The 24975-nt window shown below is 36.6% G+C and overlaps 1 protein-coding gene across 1 annotated transcript in view; it reads left to right on the forward strand.

Moving 5' to 3' along the window:
• MNAT1 (MNAT1 component of CDK activating kinase) overlaps positions 1 to 24975 on the forward strand; it is a 171548-nt gene that overhangs the window by 27261 nt on the left and 119312 nt on the right. Inside the window, exons 2-3 of the mRNA XM_006216553.3 lie at positions 13880 to 14032; positions 15415 to 15488. Of these exons, the coding sequence (XP_006216615.1) occupies positions 13880 to 14032; positions 15415 to 15488 (227 nt within the window). The remainder of the gene's footprint in view (positions 1 to 13879; positions 14033 to 15414; positions 15489 to 24975) is intronic.

A 24975-nucleotide genomic window follows, 5' to 3' on the forward strand; every position in this document is an offset into this window, starting at 1 on the left:
ATATTATTTTATTGTCCATTTATGAAGAGCTCTGGAATATATCTGATTAAAAATAGAATGCTTGTCCTTAATGGTATTTGTAATGTTGAAGAGTTGCATGTTGAATAACTTTCTTCTTGGTTGACTTTTAAATGTCTTGGTGGACCTTAATTTTTTTGTTTCTGTTTTTGGGTTTTTTTTTCAGAAATGATAAGGCACACAGAAACAAGGAAAAATTCTCATGGGTTTTAAGAGTTATCACTCTGAACAGGATTTTTCTAACCTTTCTTTCAAGATAAAAACAAAATCTTTCAAATGCAGGGTGGGGCAAGAGGAGGATTAAAATGACCTAGGAAGGTTTTAAAAAGTACTCTTACTCCTACAGAAATGCTTACAGTGTCCTAGGCATAGTACTAAATGCTCTTTATTCGTTATCTCATCTAATCTTTATAATAACTCTAATTGGTAGGTACTGTTAATATCCTCTTTTTATGAATGTGAGAATTGTGGCTTGTAGACTTTAAGTGACTTGCCTAAGGTAAAAAAACTAGTAAATGGCTTAGCCTGGATTCAGCTAGGTCTAATTGATGACAAACTTCTGCTTCTAAAGCATCATGCTATAATTCACTTCTCACAAACTCTTTTTTGTCTTTCTTCTCTATGTCAGAATGGGGGTGATGGCAAGGCCATGTGCATTTTCAAAAAGTTATCCTAGTTCCCAAGGTTATAATGTTGAGTTTACATTTTTGAATCTTTTTTTGCATACAGAAGTATGTAGATAACTTGAATAGCTTTATAAATAATAATAAATCAAACACCTTTGTACTCACTACCCAAATTAAGAAACAGGATATTACTAATAAATTTGAAGCTTCTGTTCTTTCTCCATCATATTTCCTCCTTCTCTCAAAGACAAGACTATTGCCCTCAATTCTTTTTTCCTTTCTTTATAGATTTGCCACATATTGCTGGATCTCTAAGCAGTATGTTATTTAGTTTTGCATTTTATGTTAAGTGTATGTATTATGTATGTGTTCTTTTTGTAAATTTTTTTTGTGGTGAAAGCATAACATTAAGTTAACTATTTTAACCTTTTTAAAGTGTACGTTTCAGTAGTGTTAAGTATATTCACATTGCTGTGTAAGAGATTTCTAGAACTTTTCAGCTTGCAAAACTGAAACTCTATACCCATTGACACTCATTCCCACTTCCCCTACCTCCCAGTCACTGACAATCATTTTTCTGTTTTCTGTTTCTCTGGTTTTTGACTGCTTTAGTTGCTTTGTGTAAGCTGACTCATACAGTATTTGTCCTTTCATGACTGGCTTATTTCACTTAGCGTAATGTCCCCAAGGTTCATCGATTTCATTCCATGATTTCCTTCTTTTTTTTAAGTCTGAATTCTGTTGTAAGTATATACCACATTTTGTTTACCCATTCAACCACTGATGGACATTTATATTGTCTCCATATTTTGGCTATTGTGAATAATACTGTAACAAACATGGGAATGCAGATATCTCTTTGAGATTCTGATTTCAGTTCTTTTGGATATATACCCAGAAGTGGGATTGCTGGATCATATATGGTAATTTTTAATTTGGTGGGGGGGGGACTGCCATCCTGTTTTTCATAGTGGCTGTACTGTTTTCTATCCCAACCAGCAGTGTACAAGGGCTCCAGTTAATATATGTGTTCTTTTTCAACTTTGTTTATTTAACATTGTGCTTTTGAGTTATAGTATTGAGATTCATCCTTTTTTTTAACATTTTTAAATTGAGTTATAGTCATTTTACAATGTTGTGTCAAATTCCAGTGTAGAGCACAATTTTTCAGCTATACATGAATGTACATGTATTCATTGTCACATTTTTTTTTGCTGTGAGCTGCCAGAAGATCCTACATATATTTCCCTGTGCTATACAGTACAATCTTGTTTATCTACTCTGCATTTTAAAATCCCAGTCTGTCCCTTCCCACCCCTTGCCCCCTGGCAACCTCAAGCTTGTACTCTATGTCTATGAGTCTGTTTCTGCTTTGTATTTATTTATTTATTTATTTATTTATTTATTTATTTATTTATTTATTTATTTATTTAGATTCCTCATATGAGCAATCTCATATGGTATTTTTATTTCTCTCTCTGGCTCACTTCACTCAGAATGACATTCTCCAGGAGCATCCATGTTGCTGCAAATGGTATTATGTTGTTGGTTTTTGTGGCTGAATAGCATTCCATTGTATAAATATACCACATCTTCTTTATTCAGTCATCTGTTGATGGACATCTATGCTGCTTCCATGTCTTGGCTATTGTAAATAGTGCTGCTATGAACATAGGGGTGCAGGTGTCATTTTGAAATAGGGTTCCTTCTGGATATATGCCCAGGAGCGGAATTCCTGGGTCATATGGTAAGTCTATTCCTAGTCTTTTGAGGAATCTCCATACTGTTTTCCACAGTGGCTTTCCTTGCTTCCCTCTCCCACTCTTAATGATTTAGTTGTCTTCTTATACAATTTTATGTTTATTCTTTTTGTAATTCATGGCAGTTATCTCCTTTCCAGTTATGAGTTTCTCATTTTTGTAGCATCCTGCTTCTTTTCTACTCAGAGTAGACCTGTCAATATTTCTTTTAGCATGGGTTTAGTGTTGCTAAACTCTTTTAGGTTTTGCTTGTCTGGGAAGTTCTTTATCTCTCCTTCTATTCTAAAGGATAGCCTTGCTGGATAGAGTATCCTAGGCTTTGTCTTTTTTTCATTCAGGACTTTGAATATATCTTGCCACTCCCTTCTGGCCTGTAGTTTTTGTGTAGAGAAATCAGCTGAGAGCCTTATGGGGGTTCCCTTGTAACTCACTCTTTGTTTTTCTCTTGCTGCCTTTAGGATCCTTTCTTTATCCTTGACTCTGGCCATCTTGATTATGATATGTCTTGGTGTGAGTCTGTTTGGGTTCTTCCTGTTTGGGACCCTCTGAGCCTCCTGTATTTGGATATCTGATTCCTTTAGGTTTGGGAAGTTTTCAGTCATGATTTCTTCAAATACCTTTCAATCCCCTTTGTTCTTTCTTCCCTTTCTAGGACCCCTATTATGCATAGATTGGCACTCTTTATATTATCCCATAGGTCCCTTATATTGTTTTCATTGTTTTTTATTTGTTTTTCTCTCGGCTGTTCTGACTGGGTGCTTTCTGTTGTTCTGTCTTCTTGGTCACTTTTCTTTCCTCTGCATTATCTAGCCTGCTTTGTACAGCCTTTAGGTGAGCTCTCATCTCAGCAAATGAGTTTACTAATTCTACTTGGTTCTTCTTTATAGCATCTATTTCACTTTTGACATATTTTATATCTCTAAACACTATTTCTTTTAGTTCCTTCAGTACTTTGATCACTCCTTTTTTTAAATCTTGATCTAGTAGGCCATCAGTGTCTGTTTCCTTGATCATGCTTTCAGGGGATTTCTCTTGATCTTATATTGGGAGTCACTCCTCTGCTTTTTCATATTGCTCATATCTCTCTGGCACTGTGGCTTAAGGAGTATCAGTTATCTAGTTCTCCTGGAGATGCTGTGCTCTTAATGATTTTATTCAGAGGTCTTTGTGTCTTCACCCTGTTTTACGAACTTAGCTTGCTGTTTCCAGAGGCCCTCTGTTGGCACCCTCATCTGTGCTGCTCCCAGTGGCTGTCGGCTAGCAGATCGTTCCCCCTCCTAACACTGGGTCAGAAGCTGAGCTCTTACCTGGTTGGCAGGCGGGTCACTCCCCCTCCCGATGCCGCAGTCAGATGCTGCGCTCTGGGGAGGCAGGTGGGTGGATTGCGCTCCCTCCTAGCACTGTGGTCAGGTGCTGCGTTCCTGCCAGGAAGGTGAGTGGCCGACCGCCCTCTCCCGGCGCCGGTTGCTCCGCTGCTCTGTGCAGCTGCCCACTCCACTTCCGGTCGGTGCCCCGAAGGCAGGCTTGGGGAAGACTGCGGAACGGCCCCACCCTTGCTCTGTGCCAAATCTCAGCTCCTTGTTTGTCTTGGTGGTGTGAGTTCTCTGAGGTGCCAGGGCAGAAAGATCCTGTCTGCCTTGGGCTGTAAACAAGTCTCAGTCCTTCCTAGGAGGTTGTGGAGCCCCCAGGTGCGGATTCAGGTCTCAGCCATGCCCCCACCCGGGTGCTGCCCACAGGAGGAGATGGTGGCTGTGGCTGCACCCTGCCTCTCTTCTTGGGGGAAGAGCGAGTAATGGTGGTGCAGGTCTGAGGAGACAAAGGCTATGGTGCCCCTCCCTCCAGGGCACACCAGCTGTGTTGCTTTGTTTTATTCGCAGTTTATGGGGGACTGAGGTTGTTCTGCTCCGTATCCCCTCCCAGCCACAGCACGCAGCACCCCGCAGTCCCCTGGGGCTGCATCAGTGCAGCTGCCCCCAACCTCCACCCGTCTCGAGCGGCCTGTCCCAGTCCCCAGCTGCCCGCTCGCGTCTCTGGCTGGGTGTTGTGGGGACCCTTTGTGCCCTTTTAACTCAGTTCTGTTGTTCAAGGGGTGCTCGGGGCAGATCTGAGCCTCGGATGCTCCCCCTCCGTCCTACTGGCCTCTCTGTTGGAGATGGGGAGACCCAGCAAACGAGCGCCAGTCCTCCTTTGCTGCTCCCTCCCCGCGGGATCGGTCCCACTGTTTTGCTTTTTCTTCTTTCTTTTTTCCTTTTCTCCTACCAGATTTTTGGCGTCTTTGTCTTTCGAAGAGGGCGATGTTCTGTTGGAGTTCGGCAGGTGCTCTGGTTGGCTGAGTAGGTCCGTAGATGTGAGTTTTGGTGTATTTGTGGGAGAGGGTGAGCTACGAGTGTCCTTCTACTCCACCATCTTGCTTCTCTCCCGAGATTCATCCACGTTGATGCATATAGTTTTAATTTGTTCATTTCTACAGCTGTATAGTATTCTACTGCATGATTATATTGTATTTAATGTATCCATTCTGTTATTAATAGACATATCTTTTGTTTCCAAATTTGTTTTTGCTATAGGAAATATTTCCATAATATCCTTGTACATGTCTCCTGGTTCACATGGTTTAGGTTTTCTCCAGGATGTATACCTAGAATAGAATAATTAGGTTATAAGGCATGTGCATGTTTAATTTTACTAGGAAATGCCAAGTTGTTCTCCAAAGAGGATGTACAGTCTACATTCCTGTTGTGAAAATCTGGTTTTCTATATCTTTGCCAATCAGACTTAAAATTTCTAAACATTTTCACTTGTGAAATGATATTTTACTGTGGTTATACAATGTATTTCCCTAATTGTTCATCTTTTTATGCTTCTTGGTAGTTTGTGGTTCCTCTTCTGTTAATGTCTGTATAAGGTGAGAATCTTATACTCCATTTTTACTGCTATCACCTTGGTTTGAGTGCTTTCATCTCTTGCTTGGATTATAGTAATAATCATGACTTAGTTTACCTGCTTTTGCTCATGTGCCTATAGCCTGTTTTCCACATGGCAGCCAGAGTGATCCTTTAAATAAATAATTTATGTTACTTCTCTGCTCTAAACTCTGCAGTAACTTCCCATTTTATGCACAGTAAAAGCCAGAGTCATTATAGTGTCTGTCTTATATGATGTTTCTCTAGTCTCTCTGATAGGCTCCATGAGGGCAGGGACCTTTGTTTTGCTTACTGAGGCATCCCCAGTGTATCCAACAGTGCTTATCACCTAGTAGGCACTTAATGAATATTCACTGAATGAATTTCAATTCAGCAACTAAATAAATGCCCATTTTCTGTGATGTGTAGATTTTCCTCAAAAATATTTTGGTTTTCTGAATAAATAGGAGTTTTCTGTAATACTAAACAATAATGAAGAGCAATTTTATACTTGCTTTTATTTATACTGAATGGTTTCATTTTCCCTTGTTGAACACTGATTTAGATGAGTTAAAGAGCACATTTTAAGGGATCTAATATTAATTTTGATTATATGACTTTTATAACAGAATGATCATTAGATAATTTTAAATTAAGATCAAAACTAGATATTTAGATCAGAAAAATCAGATTCTATTGTTGGTTTTAGCATAGAGATAACCTCATTTTATGTTAATCACAAGTGGAGATAATCCCATGCATCTAAAAGTAAAAAGTCAACTTGAGAGTTCTTGGTTGTATCCTACTGCAGGATGGTGAGTGCCCAGATGCTAGGTTGAAATGAAGGGTAATTCCAAGGCTCTGAGGTGGCTTATTAACCAAATGAAGAGAAGAAGGCAAAGTTCAGAGGTGTTGTTTCTAAATTTAAATGAGTTTAAATTGTGGTATGAAGAACTTAGAGAGTTAGAGCTGTTATGTTTGAGGTAGTGAGTGAAACTTTATTTTACCAAGGTGTTACATTCATTCAACCAATATTTGTCCTGAAACATAGGGCTTGGGATACAATAATGAGCATAACAAATGTAATCCCTGTTCTTGTTGCATAATCTAGTAGGGAGACAGATAGTAAACATAAAATTAACAAATATAAAATTATTTATTTTGATAAGTGAGCTATATAAAGAGAAGGATGTGTATCAGTTGGAGTTTAGTCAGGAAAGCAAAAACCACCCTAGATATTTTAAGCCATTAGGAATTTAATATGGGCAATTTACAGACTTACAAACCTGTTAGAAGGACTTGAGCAGTAAGGGTAGGGCAACTTCTACATTCAGGAAATCAGAAAGAGCAGGAATTGTAGAAAAACTGCTGCTGATCCCACTTGTCTGTATCATTGAAGTGGGTAATTCATAGGAGAACACCTGAAATCTAGTTCTGACAGTCACAGTTAAGCCATTTGTAGTAGATGTGTTCATTTACGGAGGGAGAAGAGTGCTCAGGATATAACTCTGGGTACTTCAACTCTGTGGTAAAGAAGGCATCTCTAAAGGGGAGACTGTATCTGATGGATAAGATCTTTTAAAAGATGGAGAGATCAATTTCTAACGAGAAATTTGGTTATTTTATGACACAAATGAAGGACTTAGGCTTAGATAGGAGTAGGGACAAATTTTCTGTAAGATTCTTTGTGAACAGATGACATTTGGTTTGAGACTTGAATGCTGAGAAAAGACAGCCGTAGGAAAATTGGGGAGAGGAGAGTTTTTGGCAGAGAAGATAAAGGTAGTTGCCCTGAACTTGAATGACTTTGTATGTTGGAAGGACAGAAAGAAGACAGGAGTAAATTGGTGGGACTTGAAGCTAGGGAGTTAGATTGAGGTCAGATCATGAAGTTTCTTCAAGGCTCTGGTGACACATTTTTCTTTTCTGCTTTTTAACATAAGACACTGTTGAGTCAGGAATAAGAGAGTGAAATGAAATAATTTCTGATTTGTTTTTATTTTTTGGGGAGAGTAATTAGGTTTATTTATTTATTTTAAGGGAGATACTGGGGATTGAATCCAGGACCTTGTGCACACCAGGCATGTACTCTACCACTGAGCTACACCCTCCCCTCTAATTTCTGATTTAAAGAGATCATTTATAGAGAATACATTTGGGAGAAAGAGGTGAGTGTGGGTTGGGAGCAATAGTGAAAGCAAGGAGAGCAGTTGGGAGGCTTTAGCAGTACTTCAGATAAAAGTGACAGTGGCTTGTAGCAGTGGAGATGGCCAAAAGTGGATGTGGCTTAATATGTGTTTTTGATGCAAAGTCAGTTGGTCTTGATATAAGTTAGCTGTGAGGAATTAGGAAGAAAGAAATCAAGGAAGGCTTCTAGGTTTTTGGATTGAGCAACAGGGTAGATGGTTCTGACATTTACTGAAGTAGAACTAGTTGGGGAAGGAGCAGGTAGAACAGGGTGAAAGAATAAAGAACTCTCTTTTAGACTGTTATGTTTGTGATGACTCTAAACATCTGAGTGGTTGTTGATTAGGTAGTTGAGCTGGAGTCAAGAGCTCAGGAATGAGACTGAGCTGTAGTCTAGTTCTGAGAGTCACGGTTAAAACCAGTTGTACTGAAAGCAATCATTTATAGAGGAAATAGAGTGCCCATGATACTGGGCACTTAAACTTTTAGATGTTTTATAGGGGAGAAGGCGCCAGCAAAAGAAATGAAAAAAGAGCAGGTAGGTAAGAGGAAAATCAGATAAGCGTAAAGTCACAAAAGTCTGAAAAATACAGTGTTCCAGTTGTCAGTTGTGTTAATGCTGCTGAGAGGTGATGTAGGATAAGGACAGAGAATTCTCTGTTAATTATTGGCTTTGGCAGGATTGAGGACATTGGTGAAATTCTTTAGAATTATTTCAGTGGAAAGTCAGGAATTAAAGATGGATTGAAATGAGTTAGAGAATGGGAGGTGAAGCAGTGAATACAGAATTAAGGCAACTCTTGCTTCAGGAATTTTGCTGTGTACAGGCACAGAGAAATTAGGTGGTAACTGGAAAGGAATGTAGGGTAGTGTGTGTGTGTGTGTGTGTGTGTGTGTGTGTGTGTGTGTGTATGTGTGTGTGTTTTAACATGGTTGTTGATACTAAGGCATGTTTGTATTCCAGTAGAAATTTCAGAAGATGTAGAAATTCATAATGCAGGAGAAAGAAGGGAAATTGCAGAATGAAAGTACTTGCGTAGAGATTAAGGATGCAGAGCACAAGTGGAAGAGAGAGACTGGCCCCAGATATGAGCATGAATACTTTTTCATTTTAAAGCAATGCAAGGAATACAGATAATATGGTTGTAGAAGCAATTGGATTAATAAAATTAGTGTTTGGAAATGAGGTGATTTTTGTTTGATCACATCCCATGTTAATAACATATGAGGTCAAGTTACCAGCTATGATTAGGGTGAGAATAGGAAGTGTTGGAAGTCTGAGAAGAGAAAAGTATGAAATAGTTCTCTCAGAGATTGGGAAAATGAATTTACTTAGAAAGTGTAGAATGAATGTCTGGCAGTGTTGAGTGCTTATATGAGATCTGTGGTGATACCTTTAAAGTGAATTCAGTCTGTAAGGATGATGCTTTCTCCAGCAAAATTGAGTAGCTCAGTTACAGGCATAGGGTGGATAGACAGGTTCAATAACAAATGGATAAGGAGTATAATAGTGGAGAGAGGGGCAAATGACTTAAGTGTATTTGCAAAGGATTGGTTATAATACTAGATGCTGAAATCTTAGCCATTGTTAAGTTAGGACCTCCAGAGGGTGATGATTAGGGAAGAGTAGTAGTGTCAGTGAATGGGAGGTCCTTGTAGAATCAAAGGACAGAGTGATGGTACTTGCAAGTCATCTGAAAGGCGAGGAAGAGGTATTCCGAAGGTGGGATGCCAGAAATGAGAATCCAGAGGAGATATATCTGTTGATAATGACGATAATGACAAGGTTGAAGTTTGAAGGTATGAGGGTGGGTGACTAAATTGAGATGTGGCAAGAGATCATCAGGGTTAAGAAAGTGCCTAGGATAATGGTTGGCTCATTTATGAGGATGTTTATGTTGCCAAAAATGATGCTAGGAACAGTGGTGAACAGGAAGAACATAAGTCAGATCTGGAAAACTGTATTAGGGAGAGAGGAGTGGATACAGTTAGAGGAGTCCATAACTGAGGGTAAAGATGGTGGGATTCATTATTAGTATGACTGAAGTGTCTGGACGATATGAATACATTTTGGGGATACTGTGGATCATATTCACCATAGATGGGTACAAGAGGGTGATAGAGTGAGTGTGATAATGACAGGGACAAAAATGGTGTACTGTATTTGAGACAGTTTAGGAGTTGTATAATATTTTAAGAAATTAGTTTGGGTACTTGAGGAAGTATGAGTATGCTTACAAAGCTTTAGGAAATTAGCTCTCTAGGTAAGGTAAGTTGTCTTTCTCTTTTTATTATCCCATTTTTGATATTCTATTATGTATAAGGTTGTATTTTTAGAGGTAGGTGTGCCAGTTGCTTGGAGGATTTATTTTTTGGTCTGTTTTTCATTTTGATGGAGGCTAAGTGATCCAAATAAAGATATTTTATTTAAAGTCATGTATTTTATGCATACTTTAAAAACTAAAAAAACTTGTATAACTGTCATTATTTATCTTTTATGGAGGAATTTTTTATTGCCTGAATGGTTCCCTTGGTGAGATACTCTTTTTGTCTTTTTTCCTTCATTCTCATTCCATAATAAATTTTGGGAAAAGATTATGGTTACCTCTACACCAATAGCTTTCATATTTACATCTGGTTGACTATGCAGTCTGTTCTTGTGCCATTAAGGTGTCCAACTGAAAATAAAACATTGGATTAAAAATGCATGTTATCTATAGAAGCATATTCTAGTAGAAAGGTTAGGATGAGAAACAAGATACACTTAATAAGTATAGTATCCGTGCAGATGGTTAGATGGTTGTACCTAGTCTGCTGGATTTAATGGACTGGATTCCAGACCAGATTGGAGAAGTCTGAGAATTCACTTTATTGGCAACAGCCCAAGGAATACTAGACAGGCCTCAAGGTCTTTACTGGGCCTAACCTGGTGATACTGGGTTGGTTTTGATTCTTTGTATTCTAAATTTTTGGATGGGGGGAGGTAATTAAGTTTACTTATTTGTTGTTAGTATTTTTTTATTTAATGGGGATACTGGGGCTCGAACCCATGACCTCGTGCATGCTAAGCATGAGCTCTACCACTGAACTATTCCCTCCCTCTTTTTTTGATTCTTTGTAAAATCCTGAGTCACTCTTCAGTCCAGTTACTGTTTCATGCTTGTTCTGCCCAGACACCTTCAGTGATTCAGTTTTGACTTCAAACCTGTGAGGGATTATTGACCACAGGGTGTGAATTGACATTGAAATCTGGGGACCTGACGTGATACTAGCTTAGAATGGGAGTATATGAAAGTCAGATTTATTATTATCACTTAATAATAAATAGAGTCTTGGCTCAGATCTAGCTCATCGCGGGTCTGAATTCTCACCTTGTAGTCATTTCCTAGGTTCCGGGATGTGTAATTGCAATGGACATACATGGTATTTGGCAGAACTCTCAAATTGGTTCCTTGACCAGTGAGATAAAGGCTACCATAGTGGGGAAGGTCAAACTGAAGCTTCTAAAACCGTACCTTCACCCATCCTGAGAGGGACAGCAATTCATCTAGTCTAGGATTAACACATATTCTGGGTACAGGTGTGCTTTTCCTGCTCATAGGGCTGTGGCCAACACTACTATCTGATGACTTCCCCACAGTGTTTAATTCACCAGTGGGGTATCTTGAGCAACATTTTCTCTTACCAAGAGTCCCACTTTATAGGAAAACATATGTGACTGTGAGCCTCAGTTCATGAATTCACTGGTCCTAACTCTGCTCTACTCTTACTCCTCTGGATTGATAGAGTAAATGGGCTCATAAATGCAATTAATGAGCTGGATGGGAGGTGGTACTCTGCAAGGGTGGGCACCATCCTCCAGGATGCTTTCTGCATCCTAAATATTCAGTCATAATATGGCTATAACCATTATTTTGGGTATCCCTAAGAGGTAAAATATACCAGTCCGGGAACCAAGAGATGGAAGTAGGAGTGGCTTCACTTAGTATTACCACTGGTCATTACTTGGGGAATTTGTATTTTCTATCTATGTAACTTTAGGCTCTGTGGACTTAGAGGTCCTTGTTTTCAGAGCTGAAAATGTCCCACTGAGGGACACATTAAGAACTCCATTAAACTTTAAGCCATGCCTACTGTCTGGTAACTTCGAGTTCCTTATGCCGAAAGATCACCAGGGAAGAAAAGGAGTCACCATCCTGGCAAGAGTAATTGACTTGGCTCATCATCACAATGATCACAGGGAAGAATATATCTGGCACATAAGGGAGCCACTAGGACATCTCTTGGTACTCCCAAGCCCATTATAGTAAATGTAAGTAGAGCAGCCACAACCTAGAAAGAGAATGGTAACCAAGGGTTCAGACCCCTTAGAAGTAAAGGTCTGTACTAGCAAGCTGGCTAGACCAGCAGAAGTGCTAGTAGAGGGTAAGGGGAAGCTAGAGCGGGATGATTAAACATCTTTAATACTGCTGAAATCCTTATGATTTAAGGCAGAGTTTTAAAAAGCAGAAGTGTAGAACTGATTGTGGAAACAAATAATAAGTTTAAGATTACAGTATGACTTTCAGAAGTATTAAAGGGTTCTATATTACCTTGTTAACTGAATTATCGACTGAGTCTACTCTCCAAGACCTTGAAATACAGGATATTATTTGTGGCTCAATAGTTGTGTTTCACATGGCTCCTTGCCTATAAATATCTTTTGTCAGTGTAAAGTGTGCTCATTTTCAGCTTCTCCAGTTGAATTTAAGCACAAAGATTTGGAGAAATGTACCACTCCCCATCTTCCCAATCCCAAGTGAATGTTATGGGGTTTTGTTGCACTTAATAATGACTGCTGTGATCTCTAGTCTCCCTCTTAGGGACTCCCCCCGCCCCGGTTTTTTGTTGGCACTGTTCAGATGGAAATATGCAGAAGTCAATGTTACTGTTTTACTAATAACCAACCTTAAACATTCTTACTTCCCTGTGTCATTCTTATCATTTAGGTTATTAAAGTCAACTCCATACTTGGAAGAAATCAACTTTTCCCTTATTTATTAGAATTTCTCTTTTTCCTTTTATTTTTTTTTGGGGGGGGTGACGTATAGTTTATTGAGTACTTATTAACTGTCAGACACTGGGGATAGAGAACAAGATAGGGCAGATTCCTGCCTTCCATCCTGGTGGAGGTTGCAGAAAAATCAACACATAAAGAAATAAATAATTTCAAGTAATGCTACAAAAGGAGTGATTAGAGTTGGTGTGGCCCTAACATATCTGGAGTTGGGCAATATTACAACTGGAGAACTATATACCAAAATGTTGAAATATTTAAAAGTTGTGAATCAAGCTATACCCTTGGCACAGCCTTAGCTCCAACACCGCATCCTGAGTTCCCAGGAGCCTGCATCCTTAAGACCCAGAGGCTTTTTTTCTCCCGGTCAGCCTTTCCACTTGCTAGTCTGACTAGTAGCATGGATCTGTTAGGGCAGGGCAGGGGTGATTGGGTGATGCCTGGACCCATCTAAAACAAAGTACGAGCTAATCCTGTCAGTTCCCTGGGAATGTTGTACAGGGAGGTTAGCCTTGCCAGCTCCTTTATTTTCCGACTCGACTTGCAGGAAGTTCTAAGCTCTTCCCCAAACCATACTACCCAAGAAGAGAGACAAGAGGGGATGCACGTATGAAACCTGGCTTGCCTGGACAATCACTTTGGTGGATTTAGGGCAGCCAGCTTTAACTGATTAAAGATTTTATAAGTCGCTCTTTCTAGGATTTCTCAGGGCAGAAGCTGTGGTGATTTTCTCCTTTTTCCGCATATATTGGGACATTCTCAGTTCTTTATCCTCTGTCCTGGGGGACCCCCTTCAGCTTGCACCTCTCCCTTTTGAATAATTTCTACTTACTCAATTGCCTATTGAACTTTTGAAAAACTTTCTTACAAGGTTGAAAGGGAAAAAAAAAATCTTTGTTTTAGTGATTGTGGTAGGCAGGGCTCTCTACAGTGCAGGCCTCTGCCAGGTCTAAGGGTGATACTGGACTGAGAATGGAGGTGACCCTAGACTGCTTTTTTACGTGCCTTTTTGCTCCTTATCTTGCTGTCTGAATCCTCCTAGAGTCCAACTCAATTTAAAAAAAATTTGTAGATTTATTTAATTTGTAAAAGTAAACTGGCATCCTTTCAGACACTTATGTCTGAAGTAGGCTCCAAATGAAAACGAACTTTTCCCAAAGGTTTTTAATAGGATTTTAAGTAGCAATGATTAATTTTCCTGCCCTCTCCCGCCCCAGAAAGAAAACCCTACCCAAACAAAGAAACCAAAACAAAAGAAGGGCAAACTATATATAGATTTGTAGATTTGAATACTAGCCTAAAAGTTACATTGTACTTTTCTCCTTATAGGTGTGAAAGTTGTGTGGATTTACTCTTTGTGAGAGGAGCTGGAAATTGTCCTGAGTGTGGCACTCCACTTAGAAAGAGCAACTTCAGGGTACAACTCTTTGAAGATCCTACTGTTGACAAAGAAGTTGAGATTAGGAAAAAGGTGCTAAAGATGTAAGTACTACTGCTTGAATGATTCAGTTCACAAAGAGGACTTTAACAATTATTTCAGTAATTGATATAATTATTTGCTTGTAGAAATTTGTATAGTTTGGCAAGTGAATACTTACTCATCTATGTATTTGTTCAGCATTAAAAATGTGTTAAGTTCTTAGAACTCAGTAATATTAATTATCTAACCTTTGTTTGAGAAGAATAAATCCTCTTAATTGATGGCTTCACAATTTATTTGCTTTATTCTTTAATTAGCAAATATATCTTGAGTACCTACTGTGTGCAAACAGTGTTTACATATTAGGCCCTAAGTACAAAATGAGTGTAACAGCTACAAACCTTGCCCTCATAAGTCTTGTAGTATAGTAGCTTGGATAGTATAGAGACAGACAATAAAACAGGCAAACAAAACAAATATGTGATTATAAATTGAGAAAAATGCTATGAAGTTAGTGACTGAGTGTTGCTGTGAGTCAGTCATGTCAGGTGAGGCCTGAGGAGGTAACATTTAAGTTGAGATTTGAAAGCTGTTAAAGAAAATTATGGTTTGCTATGATTTATTTTGATACTTATCTCTGTGTGTGTACATATATATTTCTAATACTCTGTCTTTTTCACTTATAATTTAACTTTTTACTCTGTTAGTAATCTTGAGTTTTATTTTATCTGTCCTTTTGTTATAAGCCACCTTCTTGTTTTTCAGATTTAAAGAATTAGTATTTATTTATTTATCTCTCTGTCTATTTACTTAGGTGGTATACATTTCAAGATTGGTCACAAATGTTTTAGCAGCATCTTTCTAGGTACTTAACTGGTGTTACTTTATCAGTACCCCAAGCTGCTCGTTTATTTTTTGAATTACTTCTGGGAGATAGTCTCTCTTAGATTCTTATCTTTTATCATTAAGCCCTGTGGTTTTCTAATTCTTCACAGGTACATTACAATATTTATAGGTTTTCTTGATCTATCATTATTTAGACTATAACTTATGAAAAGCAAGAAGGTGTCTTTTGAATTAATTTTTAGCTTTCTGGAAATTAGTAAATCTATTTATAAGAAGTAAACAATATCATCTTTCCAATAGTAGACCTCATTTAAGCTGTTTCTCATTCCTTCAGGGTCCTAATTTCTTTTTCCCTTAAGTCTAAGAAGGATTTTATATGTTGTAACATTGTCTCCTGATTTTCTTCGTTCTCTGTAGTCATAAGAATTTAAGAACAACATTCTTGGTCTAGTTAAAAACCTGGTGTGAAGAAAACTGTTTTACACAGTAAGCAGTCCTTTTTTGTGTATCGTATATGAATTAGGTAAGAACAAACCAATTAGATAATATTGAAAGCAAGTGATTTGGAATATTTTGATTTTTTTCTCTTCTCTTAAAGATACAATAAAAGGGAAGAAGATTTTCCTAGTCTTAGAGAATATAATGATTTCCTGGAAGAAGTGGAAGAAATTGGTACGTTTTTAATGCTTGTACTTTTGGTGTGCTAGCTTGTGTGCTTTTATCTTTTAGATGGCTAGGAGAACATTTCATATAAAAATCAATGACAAATTTTGTTGTGGTAGCTGATGTTTACCTAATTTCTTTCCATTGCACTTGAATTGTGTTTGTTAAATTGAAGGTATACTTAAGGATATATTAAGTATAAACATTTTGTCTAGGAAAAATATGATGAATAGAAATACTACTGCTTTATAGCTGGGAAGGAAGGCTCATCTGTATGTTTCACCTGTATGTTGATGATGTATTAGAGTAAGATAAAGAAAAATATTCAGGTTTTTTAAAAATAGGATTTTTGTTAACTGTATCCATTGTGACAGAAGCTGTACATTGTTTATTATCATTTATGCTTCTGTGCATGTAGTAATCTGAAAATACTTTGAAGCAGCTGACTATTGAAGCAGCATTTTATTATTCAATGTTATTCTAGAATCAGAAGTTAGAGTTATCTTAGTGCTTTTTCCTTCTATTATGGTTAGTCAAAAAGAAGATTTCATCAAAAGAAAGTTGTTTCTGTTCTTCTTAAATAACATTTCAGGGGTGTTAAAAAGTCTGAAGGTGGCTATACACCAATTTAAAAAATTGATACTGTTTTTTAAACTTGCCATAATTCTTACTACTCAATATAGGTTTGGAAATAATACAAAAATTACAGACTATGAAAATTAGAACAAGACCAAGAGAATTAAACAGTTATCTTATTCTTCTCTCAAACCTGATAGCCAAGCTATACTCATACTATGCATACTATTTATTATTTAAGATATGATTGTAATAAAATTCATCTTTCTTTAAAACATTTATATATGTAAATTTTTAGAAAATTCAAATTCCTAAAGAATAAGGTACTCTGATTCCTTTAATTTCTTTGATAACTGAGAAAAACCCAGAAATCTTTTTATTTCAACTGTTATTGAAATTTTTCTAAAATATCTAAGTTCATTTATTATATCATAGCAAATAGCACGTATAGAACATAATTTCAGCTTTTTCTGGGATACTTTAGTGCCTTGGAGCCATTGCTTTTTCATTCTAATTGTATTCATTGCACTTTGTAATCTTGGCAACCATGAATCGCTATGGATTTTAACTGAAAAGATAGAAGAGTTGGGAGTGCCAAGGCAAAGTAGAAAAGTTAGGATATAGACTGAGAAGATACACCAAAAACAGATAGGCAAGAAATGAGCCAGTATGCAGGTATGTAGAAATCTGGCTAAAAATAGGTGTTCGATATGGAACAGGCAGTGTGATAGTAAGCAGGAAGAAACTCAACTTACATTTATTCTAAAGGCAGTATGATTAGTCAAAAGTCTGATCAGGCAATAAAGGGAAAGAAGATTATAGATGTCACAGAGCAAGTTGAATACATGTTCACAGTTTAAGCAGGCAGGTAGGATAAGTAAAAGAAACTGATGGATCAAGAAGGTGGGGGGAAGAGAGGATCTTGGTTCTAGAACAAGGTTTTAGTTGAGCCATGATTTTAAAAAATACATACTTTTTGCAAAGAGGTTAATTACCTTTAAAGATATGAACAACCAAAGGGCCTGTAGGCAACATCATGTTCAGAAGTGGGAGCTAAGATTGATAGGTAAGAGTAAGTCCGGATATTAGGGCTATACAATAGGTCATCCTTTCTTTACCAGATAAGGAAACTGGCTCAGAGCATTTAACTTGAAAGTGATTCTGCTATTATATATATTCAAGAAGGACTATCTTTAGTTGCAGTATGTTGACACTCTCTTAACCAAACTCTACTTAGTTGACTCATTGGAGTAACTGATATTTCCCAGTCTTTCTGTAACATGTATTGACTGATCCCCAAAGCATAATGAATGCATGATGAATCCTGTCCATTAGAAGATGTCCTTAAGTACACCTATGTACTTCTCTCACCAGTTCACTTATGTATCAAGTTGGTTGCATTGGTAACCAAACCTTATGCCAGTTCTATGTTATTGTAACTAAGTAATTTAAGTAAGTAGTTTATAAGGTTGGGAAAAAAATGCAAAACTTTGGAAGGATTCCTCTTTTCAAGTTCTTGGTCCATTTTAAAAAGATGGAAACTGAACAATATAGATGATAGGTATGGTTTATACTAGGTGGACGCAGAATTCCAGACTATACCTTGACTATTACTACATTAGAGAATGCCTATACACTTATATATGTTTTAAGTTAAAATAAAGTGTTTAAGGAATGTATGTATGTTTCCCTCCTTTAACAGACTTTTCTAAGTAATCAACTACTAATCCTGATCATGTTGGACAGAGAACAGTTCTGTTGTATTTGAAGATATTGATGAAGTTTGGGACTTAGCTTCATGGACTTATAGTTTATTTTCTGAACTTCAGCTCAGTTCAAATATTTTTCAAATATTCAAATATTTGCTGAATTTTAATTTAGCAAAAACTATTGCTGAATATTGTTCTGTGTGAACTGTTTGCTAGCTGAGGATATATGATCTTTGCCTTCAATGAGTTTATACTCTAAAGGGGGAGATAATTATGCAAAGTAATTATAATCAAATGCAAAATAGTACAGGCATTTATTTATAAAGTGTTACGGGAATATACATAGCAAAACAATTAACTCAGCATTAAGAAATAGAAGTAAAGTTTGGTGAAATTCAAAGAAGTGGTCACATTTGAATTTGATCTTAAAAGATGAATAGGAGTTTACCAGGTAGGAAGAGGATGGAAGAACATTTGTAGCAGCAGACAAAGTCACAGAGACATAAGGGTGTTTAGCGTGTTGGAGAATGTGGCAAGTGATCCGTTATAGATAGGTAGAACATGAGGAATGACTAGAAATGCAGTTTGAAACAGACTGGACCTAGGTTAATGAGAGCAAGCTAGACTGTGAGGGTAAGATTTTATTTTATGGCCAGTAGAGAGCCAGCAGGATACTGGTTGACAGGAGATTCTCAAGGTTGGGGAACTGTTTTTAGGGGCCATTGCAGCAGTTTGGATGAGAAATAATGGCTGCTTGGAGTATGTAGTAACTGAAGGAGATAGATAAAATGGATGTTTGAGAGCTAAAATATTCAAGTGACTAATTTCATGTGGGAGGTGAGGTTACGAAGAGCAGGCAAAGATGAATTAAAATACTCTGACCTTGAACAGTTGAACTCAAATGTGACTACTTCTTTGAATTTTGCCAAACTTTACCTCTATTTCTTAATACTGAGTTAATTATTGTGCTATCTATATTGAAGCAACACTTTATAAAGCATGAGAACTGTCATTATTTTTTATTGTTTTGTTTTGTTGGGTAGAGAGTATAGAAATGAGGGAAAGACTGTTTTAGCCCTTTTAAGTTTTGTTAAGGTGACTCCACCATTTAGTTGTATGTCATTGTTCTGATTGTTCTGGTATAAATATAACTTTTTTTTTAAACTTCCTTTTAAAATCTTGTTTCTGTAACTGTTTACTTTGTGTCTTATTCATGTTTTTAAAGATGATTAGATGGATGTTTGTGATACCTGTATTGGCTATCTCTGTGTTAATCAAAAGCATAATTTTCACAACTCTGAAACAAGCATTTTAATCTCTATTTTTCATATAGAGAAGAGGCACAGAGAGTTTAAGTATTGTGCTAAAGATCACATTACTGGTAAATAATGGTGCCAGATTTTGAACATGGGTTTTCTTGGCTCTCAGAGCCCATGAAAGTGCTTGGTAGTCTCAGAGAATAGTTAGTAGTCTGAGTCTAGAACATGGGGTGCTAATGGGTAGAATAGTGGATGATGAGAGAAGAAAAAGTAGGTTGGAGCTGTATTTTAAAGGATCTTAAAGGAGTTGGAACTCGACCTTACAGGTAGAAAGTTTGCTATTGAAAATGGTTAGGCCTGGAGTGAAAGGAATAGAATTGGTAGAGTGGCTGAGATGTCAGTGTTTGAGGACTTATAATTGGGGATTGGTCATTTTGTTATATCAGTTTCATTATGAATCCTTTGACCATCACAAATTTAAAAAATTTTAAATATTAGAATTTTGAATAATGGTATAAAAATTGTAATAGAAGGGGCACACATGAAGATGAACTTTCTTATAGCGTTAACAATAGGCTCTTTTCTCTGGTTATGACAATCTAAACATAAAAATTCTTGTTCCTTTTGGCCTCAGGGATTATCTCAAAGGTTTGTCCTTAGTTTCATAATAAACAGATTATTCTTTTGGTTCAGAGTATGCTTATTTTAAAAGGGTGAGAAAGTCCTAAGGGCTTTAATTATAATTTCTGGATGTCAAAAAGACTTTGAAATTATACTTAAATAACGTTAAATCTTTTAGAAAATACAATAGGTTTTTTGTTGGCTTTTGATACTTGACTAAAGGAAGGTCAACATCTGAGCTAAACCAGTAACCAGATAAAGGGCCAAATTATTGTTGTAGAAAATTGTTCCTTTTTCTTCAAGGCTATTATACCAACCTGATTCATTGTGGCATGAATGAGACTTGCTTCATCTGAAAAGTTTTCAAAATAGTAATCCACTTTTCTTTATTTTTTTTTAAAGGAAGAGATTTGTATTACTTGTGATTTGCATCTATTATATTGCTATTACCTTTGCTTTCTAAATTTTTAAAAAATGAAGAAAACAAATTGGTTGTTTTAGTTTCATTGGAATTTATCATAAAGTTTTAACAAGAATTAAAAAAAGGAATTGTATATAAACATAAATTTCACTTAGGATTTAACTTTACTGTTTCTAGGTTCTATTTATTGGGGAGTTTAAATCAATAGTTTATTGTCTAGGCTGCTGATAAAGTTTTTTTTAAACTGCTTTAAACATTTTAGTAGAGTTCAACGTAGGATATCAATTTGATTACTTTTACTTGTTGGTAGATTCATACCATAAGAAACAAAGATTATTTGTTCCTGTAGTTTCACATCTGCTTACTTTGCCATTCTGTATAACTCTGTTCTGTAATTATAAACATCATTTTAATTAAATCTATACTTATAAAGATAATTATAAATATTAGCATTGGTTTATTTGTTATTTTATTTTTTATTGAGTTATAATTAACATACAGTGTTATATTAGTTTCAGGTGTACAACGTAGTGATTCAATGTTTTTATGTGTTAATGAAATGATCACCACAATAAGACCAATTTCCATTCATCACTATAGAAAATAGTTACAACATTATTGACTATATTCCCTATGTGTTTATCACATCATCATGACTTATGACTTATTTTAAACTGGAAGTTTGTACCTCTTAATCCTTTTTACCTGTTTTATCTGTCCCCCCCACCCCCAGTATTAGTTTATTTATTTATTTCCTCTTGTAATGATTCAACAAGCATTTCTTGAGCTCTTACAGGATGAGAAGTTCCTTTTCTTATAGACTTTATTTTTTAGAGCAGTCTTAGATTCACAAAAAAATTAAGTGGAAACTACAGAGAGTTCCTACTTACCCCTTGTGCCAGACTGCCCCACTATCAGCATACCCCACCCCAGTGATAAATTTGTTATAATCAATGAACCTGCATTGACATATTATCTCCTGAAGCCCATAGTTTATAGTAGGATTTACTCTTGGTGTTGTACATTTTATGGATTTGGATAAATGTCTAATGGCATGTATCCACCATTGTAGTATTATACAGAAGAATTTCACCACCCTAAAACTCCTCTGTGTTCTTCCTATTTGTCCCTTCTTCTTCCCAACCCTTGGCAACTACTGATTTTTTACTGTCCATAGTTTTGCCTTTTGCAGAGGCAAAATATAACTGGAAACATACAGTATGTAACCTTTGCAAAATTGGCTTCTTTCACCTAGTAGTATGCATTTCAGTTTCCTCCATCTCTTTTCATGGTTTCATAGCTTATTATTTTTAATATTATTATTATTAATTTTTTTTGGTGCTGAATAATATCCTATTGTCTGGATATACCACAGTTTATTTATCTATTTAAACTATTCAAACTACTCAAAGGACATCTTGATTGCTTGCATGTTTTAGCAGTTATGAATAAAGCTACTATAAACACTCACATCCAGGCTTTTGTGTGGACGTAGTTTTTAACTCCTTTGGATGAATACCAAGGAGTGCAGTGGCTGGATTGTATGGTAAAACTATATTTTGTTTATAAGAAACTATCAAACTGTCTTCCAAAGTGCTGTGCCATTTTGCATTCCCGCTGTAGTGTATGAGAATTCCTGTTGCTCTACATCCTTGCCAGTATTTGATGTCATCAGTGTACTGGATTTTGGCCATTCTAATGGATATGTAGTGGAAGTTTATTTAAATGCTAGGAGTGATAGAGTTGAATCAGTTCTAGAATCTGCCCTCAAGGAACACACTATTAGGTCAAATAGGTATGGTTGGTACATACGTTGAAAATAATTATACAGGGTAGAAAGTGGGTTAGTGCCACCAGAATTATATTAGGTAATCTGTTGTGAGCATTCAGGAATAGAGAAATGTAGGGGATTTGTACCTGCAGAGTGAGTTATAAAGAAAAGCTGATGATTAAGTTGGCTATAGAAGGGTGGCCAGGTATGGCTGTTCACAATTGTTCTGGATTGAGGCTGGTACTGAGGTGGGTCCTCTGGGAGCAGTTTGATCACAGATATGGTGATAGAAAGGTGTGGGGCCTGTACAGTTAGATGCAGAGAATAGCTGAACTGGGCTAGCAGTGGTTTTCAGGTATGGAGAGAAGCAATAAAACTAGCACTGTAGGTAAAAGTCAGGCTTTGGAATCAGCCTAGATTAAAATCCTGGTTTCAACACTTACTAGTTGTATGCCTTGGATGTAGTTATTTAATGTCTTTAAACCTTATCAGTAAAGTGTGAATGACCGTAGTACTTTATATATCTCATAACAATATTAGGAGGATTAAATAATGTAATTAGGTCAAATGCTAGACATAGTGCCTGTCATACATATTTTGTAGGTGTTGTGAGATGTTTCATAGATACTAAACACAGACACACACACATACACTGCAGAGTATAATGTTTAAGCAGAATTTTGAGAAGGAGATCACTTCCAGAAAACAAATGAAGGAAAGCTACTCTGGTTGGATTGCTTAATCTCTCTTTCCCTTGGTTCTCGAAGAGGCTCTGAGGAATCTGTAAAACTCACAAAGCAGGGGAAAAAGTAATGTAAGAAGTGAGGTTAGATTTTTTTTAAATCATTGTGGATGCAGAAACAGTGAGTGAACTGAGTGACTCAATGACTTAATGACATAATCAGAACTTTGTTTTAGAAGGGTTAATTGGTAGCTGAGTTTGTTAAAAGGAAGGGTAATTTATTCCTTTAATAAATATTTATTCAACAACCAGCATAATACTAAATATTATTTAATGAGTGAAACAAAGATACTTTTAGTTTTCCCCTATTATTACTTGATCATGTCTTGTGTTATTACTTCAATTTTGTGTGTTGTAGGGGTGATCTCCCCAATGAGTGTTAGTTTTTGAATACAAAGTTCTTTTGGGTGCTCAGAACATCATAGTGTTGGGAATGTAATAAATGATCATTAAATCCTTTTCTCCTTTCCTTTCTTCTTTCCCTTATGTCTGGATGATACAGAGATTGTATAAAATATGATCTTTGAGTGCAAGATGAAATGCAAAATAAAGAATGCTGTGTATGTGTGTACATGTCGTGTAGAGTAGAAAGGGATTTTTACATAATCTGTGAACAATGTTTTCAACATTTATAAGGAAGTTATTTCTAGTTAGGGGAATTAAGGAGAACTTCATGGGAAAGGTAATATTTGGGTAGACATTTGAAGATTGGGTATATTTTCAATAGTTAAAAAGAGGGATCAGGCATTCTAGGCAATGGTATGATTAAAGGAACTGCAGCAGGAAATGTAGAACATTTGGGAAATGCAGAGCTGTCTAATTTTAAAATATGTCTTTATTAAGGGGAGATGAAAGTAGTTATAACCAAATTGTGAAGGATTCTGAATTCTAAAAGTGTTTGATTTTTCTTTTTTCTCTAGTAAAAGGGGGAAAGCAGAGGGGGTGAGAGAGGACTGTAGGGTGGTGGAGGTAGAAGGTGATTTGAGGTATGCTTCAAAAATATTAGTCTGGCAGCAGTGTATAATATGGGTGGGATTAGGATATAGGGAAAGAGGCAAAGATTCTGGAGATGAGAAATTAAGTCAGAGATTATAAATCATCCAGGGAGAAGTAAGATCCTGGCTTGGTGTATTGGCAGGGTACATTGGAAATAAGGGTAGTTTTAAAGAGATTTTGGTGGTAGAATCTGTAGTATTTGGCAGCTGGTGCTTATGGAGTACAAAAGAGAGTGTGTCAGATGAATGAGGTGTCGTAGCATGACAGTCATATCATTTACAGGTAAAGAATTTACAAGGAGGAGCAGGTTGGGAGATGATTATGTGTTAGGTTTTCTAGAATGTACTTTGAGGTAGTGTCAACTTTTCCTAGCATTTCTTTGGTTGAAACTGTGGGAAATGATGAGATTACCCAAAGAACATAGAGGGAGGAAAGAGGGCAAAAGCCAGAATCTTATAGATTTACTTAGAAAGCAAGAAGAGGCAAAGATGGAAGCAAGAGTGAATAGTTAGAGTGGTAGGAGGAAGGGAGGAGAACATGTTAACAAATTAGTGAAACGAAGGAAGTGCTAAGGAAAAAAAAGTGATCAAAATTGTTAAGTGGGCATAGATGTTGAGGGTGGTAGAGGTTGTGAAAGGTTATCAGATTTGGTGGCTCAGTGGATGGCTGTTAAGTACAGGGAGTAAATTGTGAGTGGTTGGCAAGGATAGTGGAGTCAGACTATATTAACTACTAGGTCACAGTTGCCTTTCTGAGGGCTATTGCTAGTTTGGTTTATTTCCTTCTCTGACTGTTTTGCGTCTAGGTGAGTGTGTAATTTATGGGGAATGCCGTATATTGCATCCTAGACAGATTCCTTGATTTACTACTGTTATTATTTTCTTTTCTACTTTGTGGTAAAAAAGTTGGAGAAATAGCTAGTGGGCTATTGTTTCTCATTTTCTCTCATTTCTTTCAGTTTTAAAATTGTATATAATATAATTGAATATTGCTTCTTTTTTCTACTTACTTAAATTAGCTTGAATTTTCAACAATGATTATGATTAATTGATGCTCTGAAATAAATTGGCCTTTTGAGGAGATAAAAATAAAACTATGGATTAGATTGGATTTTTGAGTATGTTTGATGGCCTTACTCAACAAAACAGATACGCCTCTGCTGGGCTTTCAATATTACTTTTCAGTTCTTATACGCCTCTATAATGCAAAAGTTTAAGAACTATTTGAAATGGTTATTAGCTAAAGGAAGGAGTGAGATGGGAAAGAAATCTGTAGAAACACAAAGTAGAGCAGTTATTTAGGGTAGATCAAACCTGTTTATAGGATAAGCTGGAGGAAGCAGCGGCAAGTAATTGGAGAAGGTATAGAAGGGCTAATAATGGTTGGACAGAAATTACAGAG

The sequence above is a fragment of the Vicugna pacos genome, chromosome 6, assembly GCF_048564905.1.
Source record: "Vicugna pacos chromosome 6, VicPac4, whole genome shotgun sequence".
Classification (NCBI taxonomy): domain Eukaryota; kingdom Metazoa; phylum Chordata; class Mammalia; order Artiodactyla; family Camelidae; genus Vicugna; species Vicugna pacos.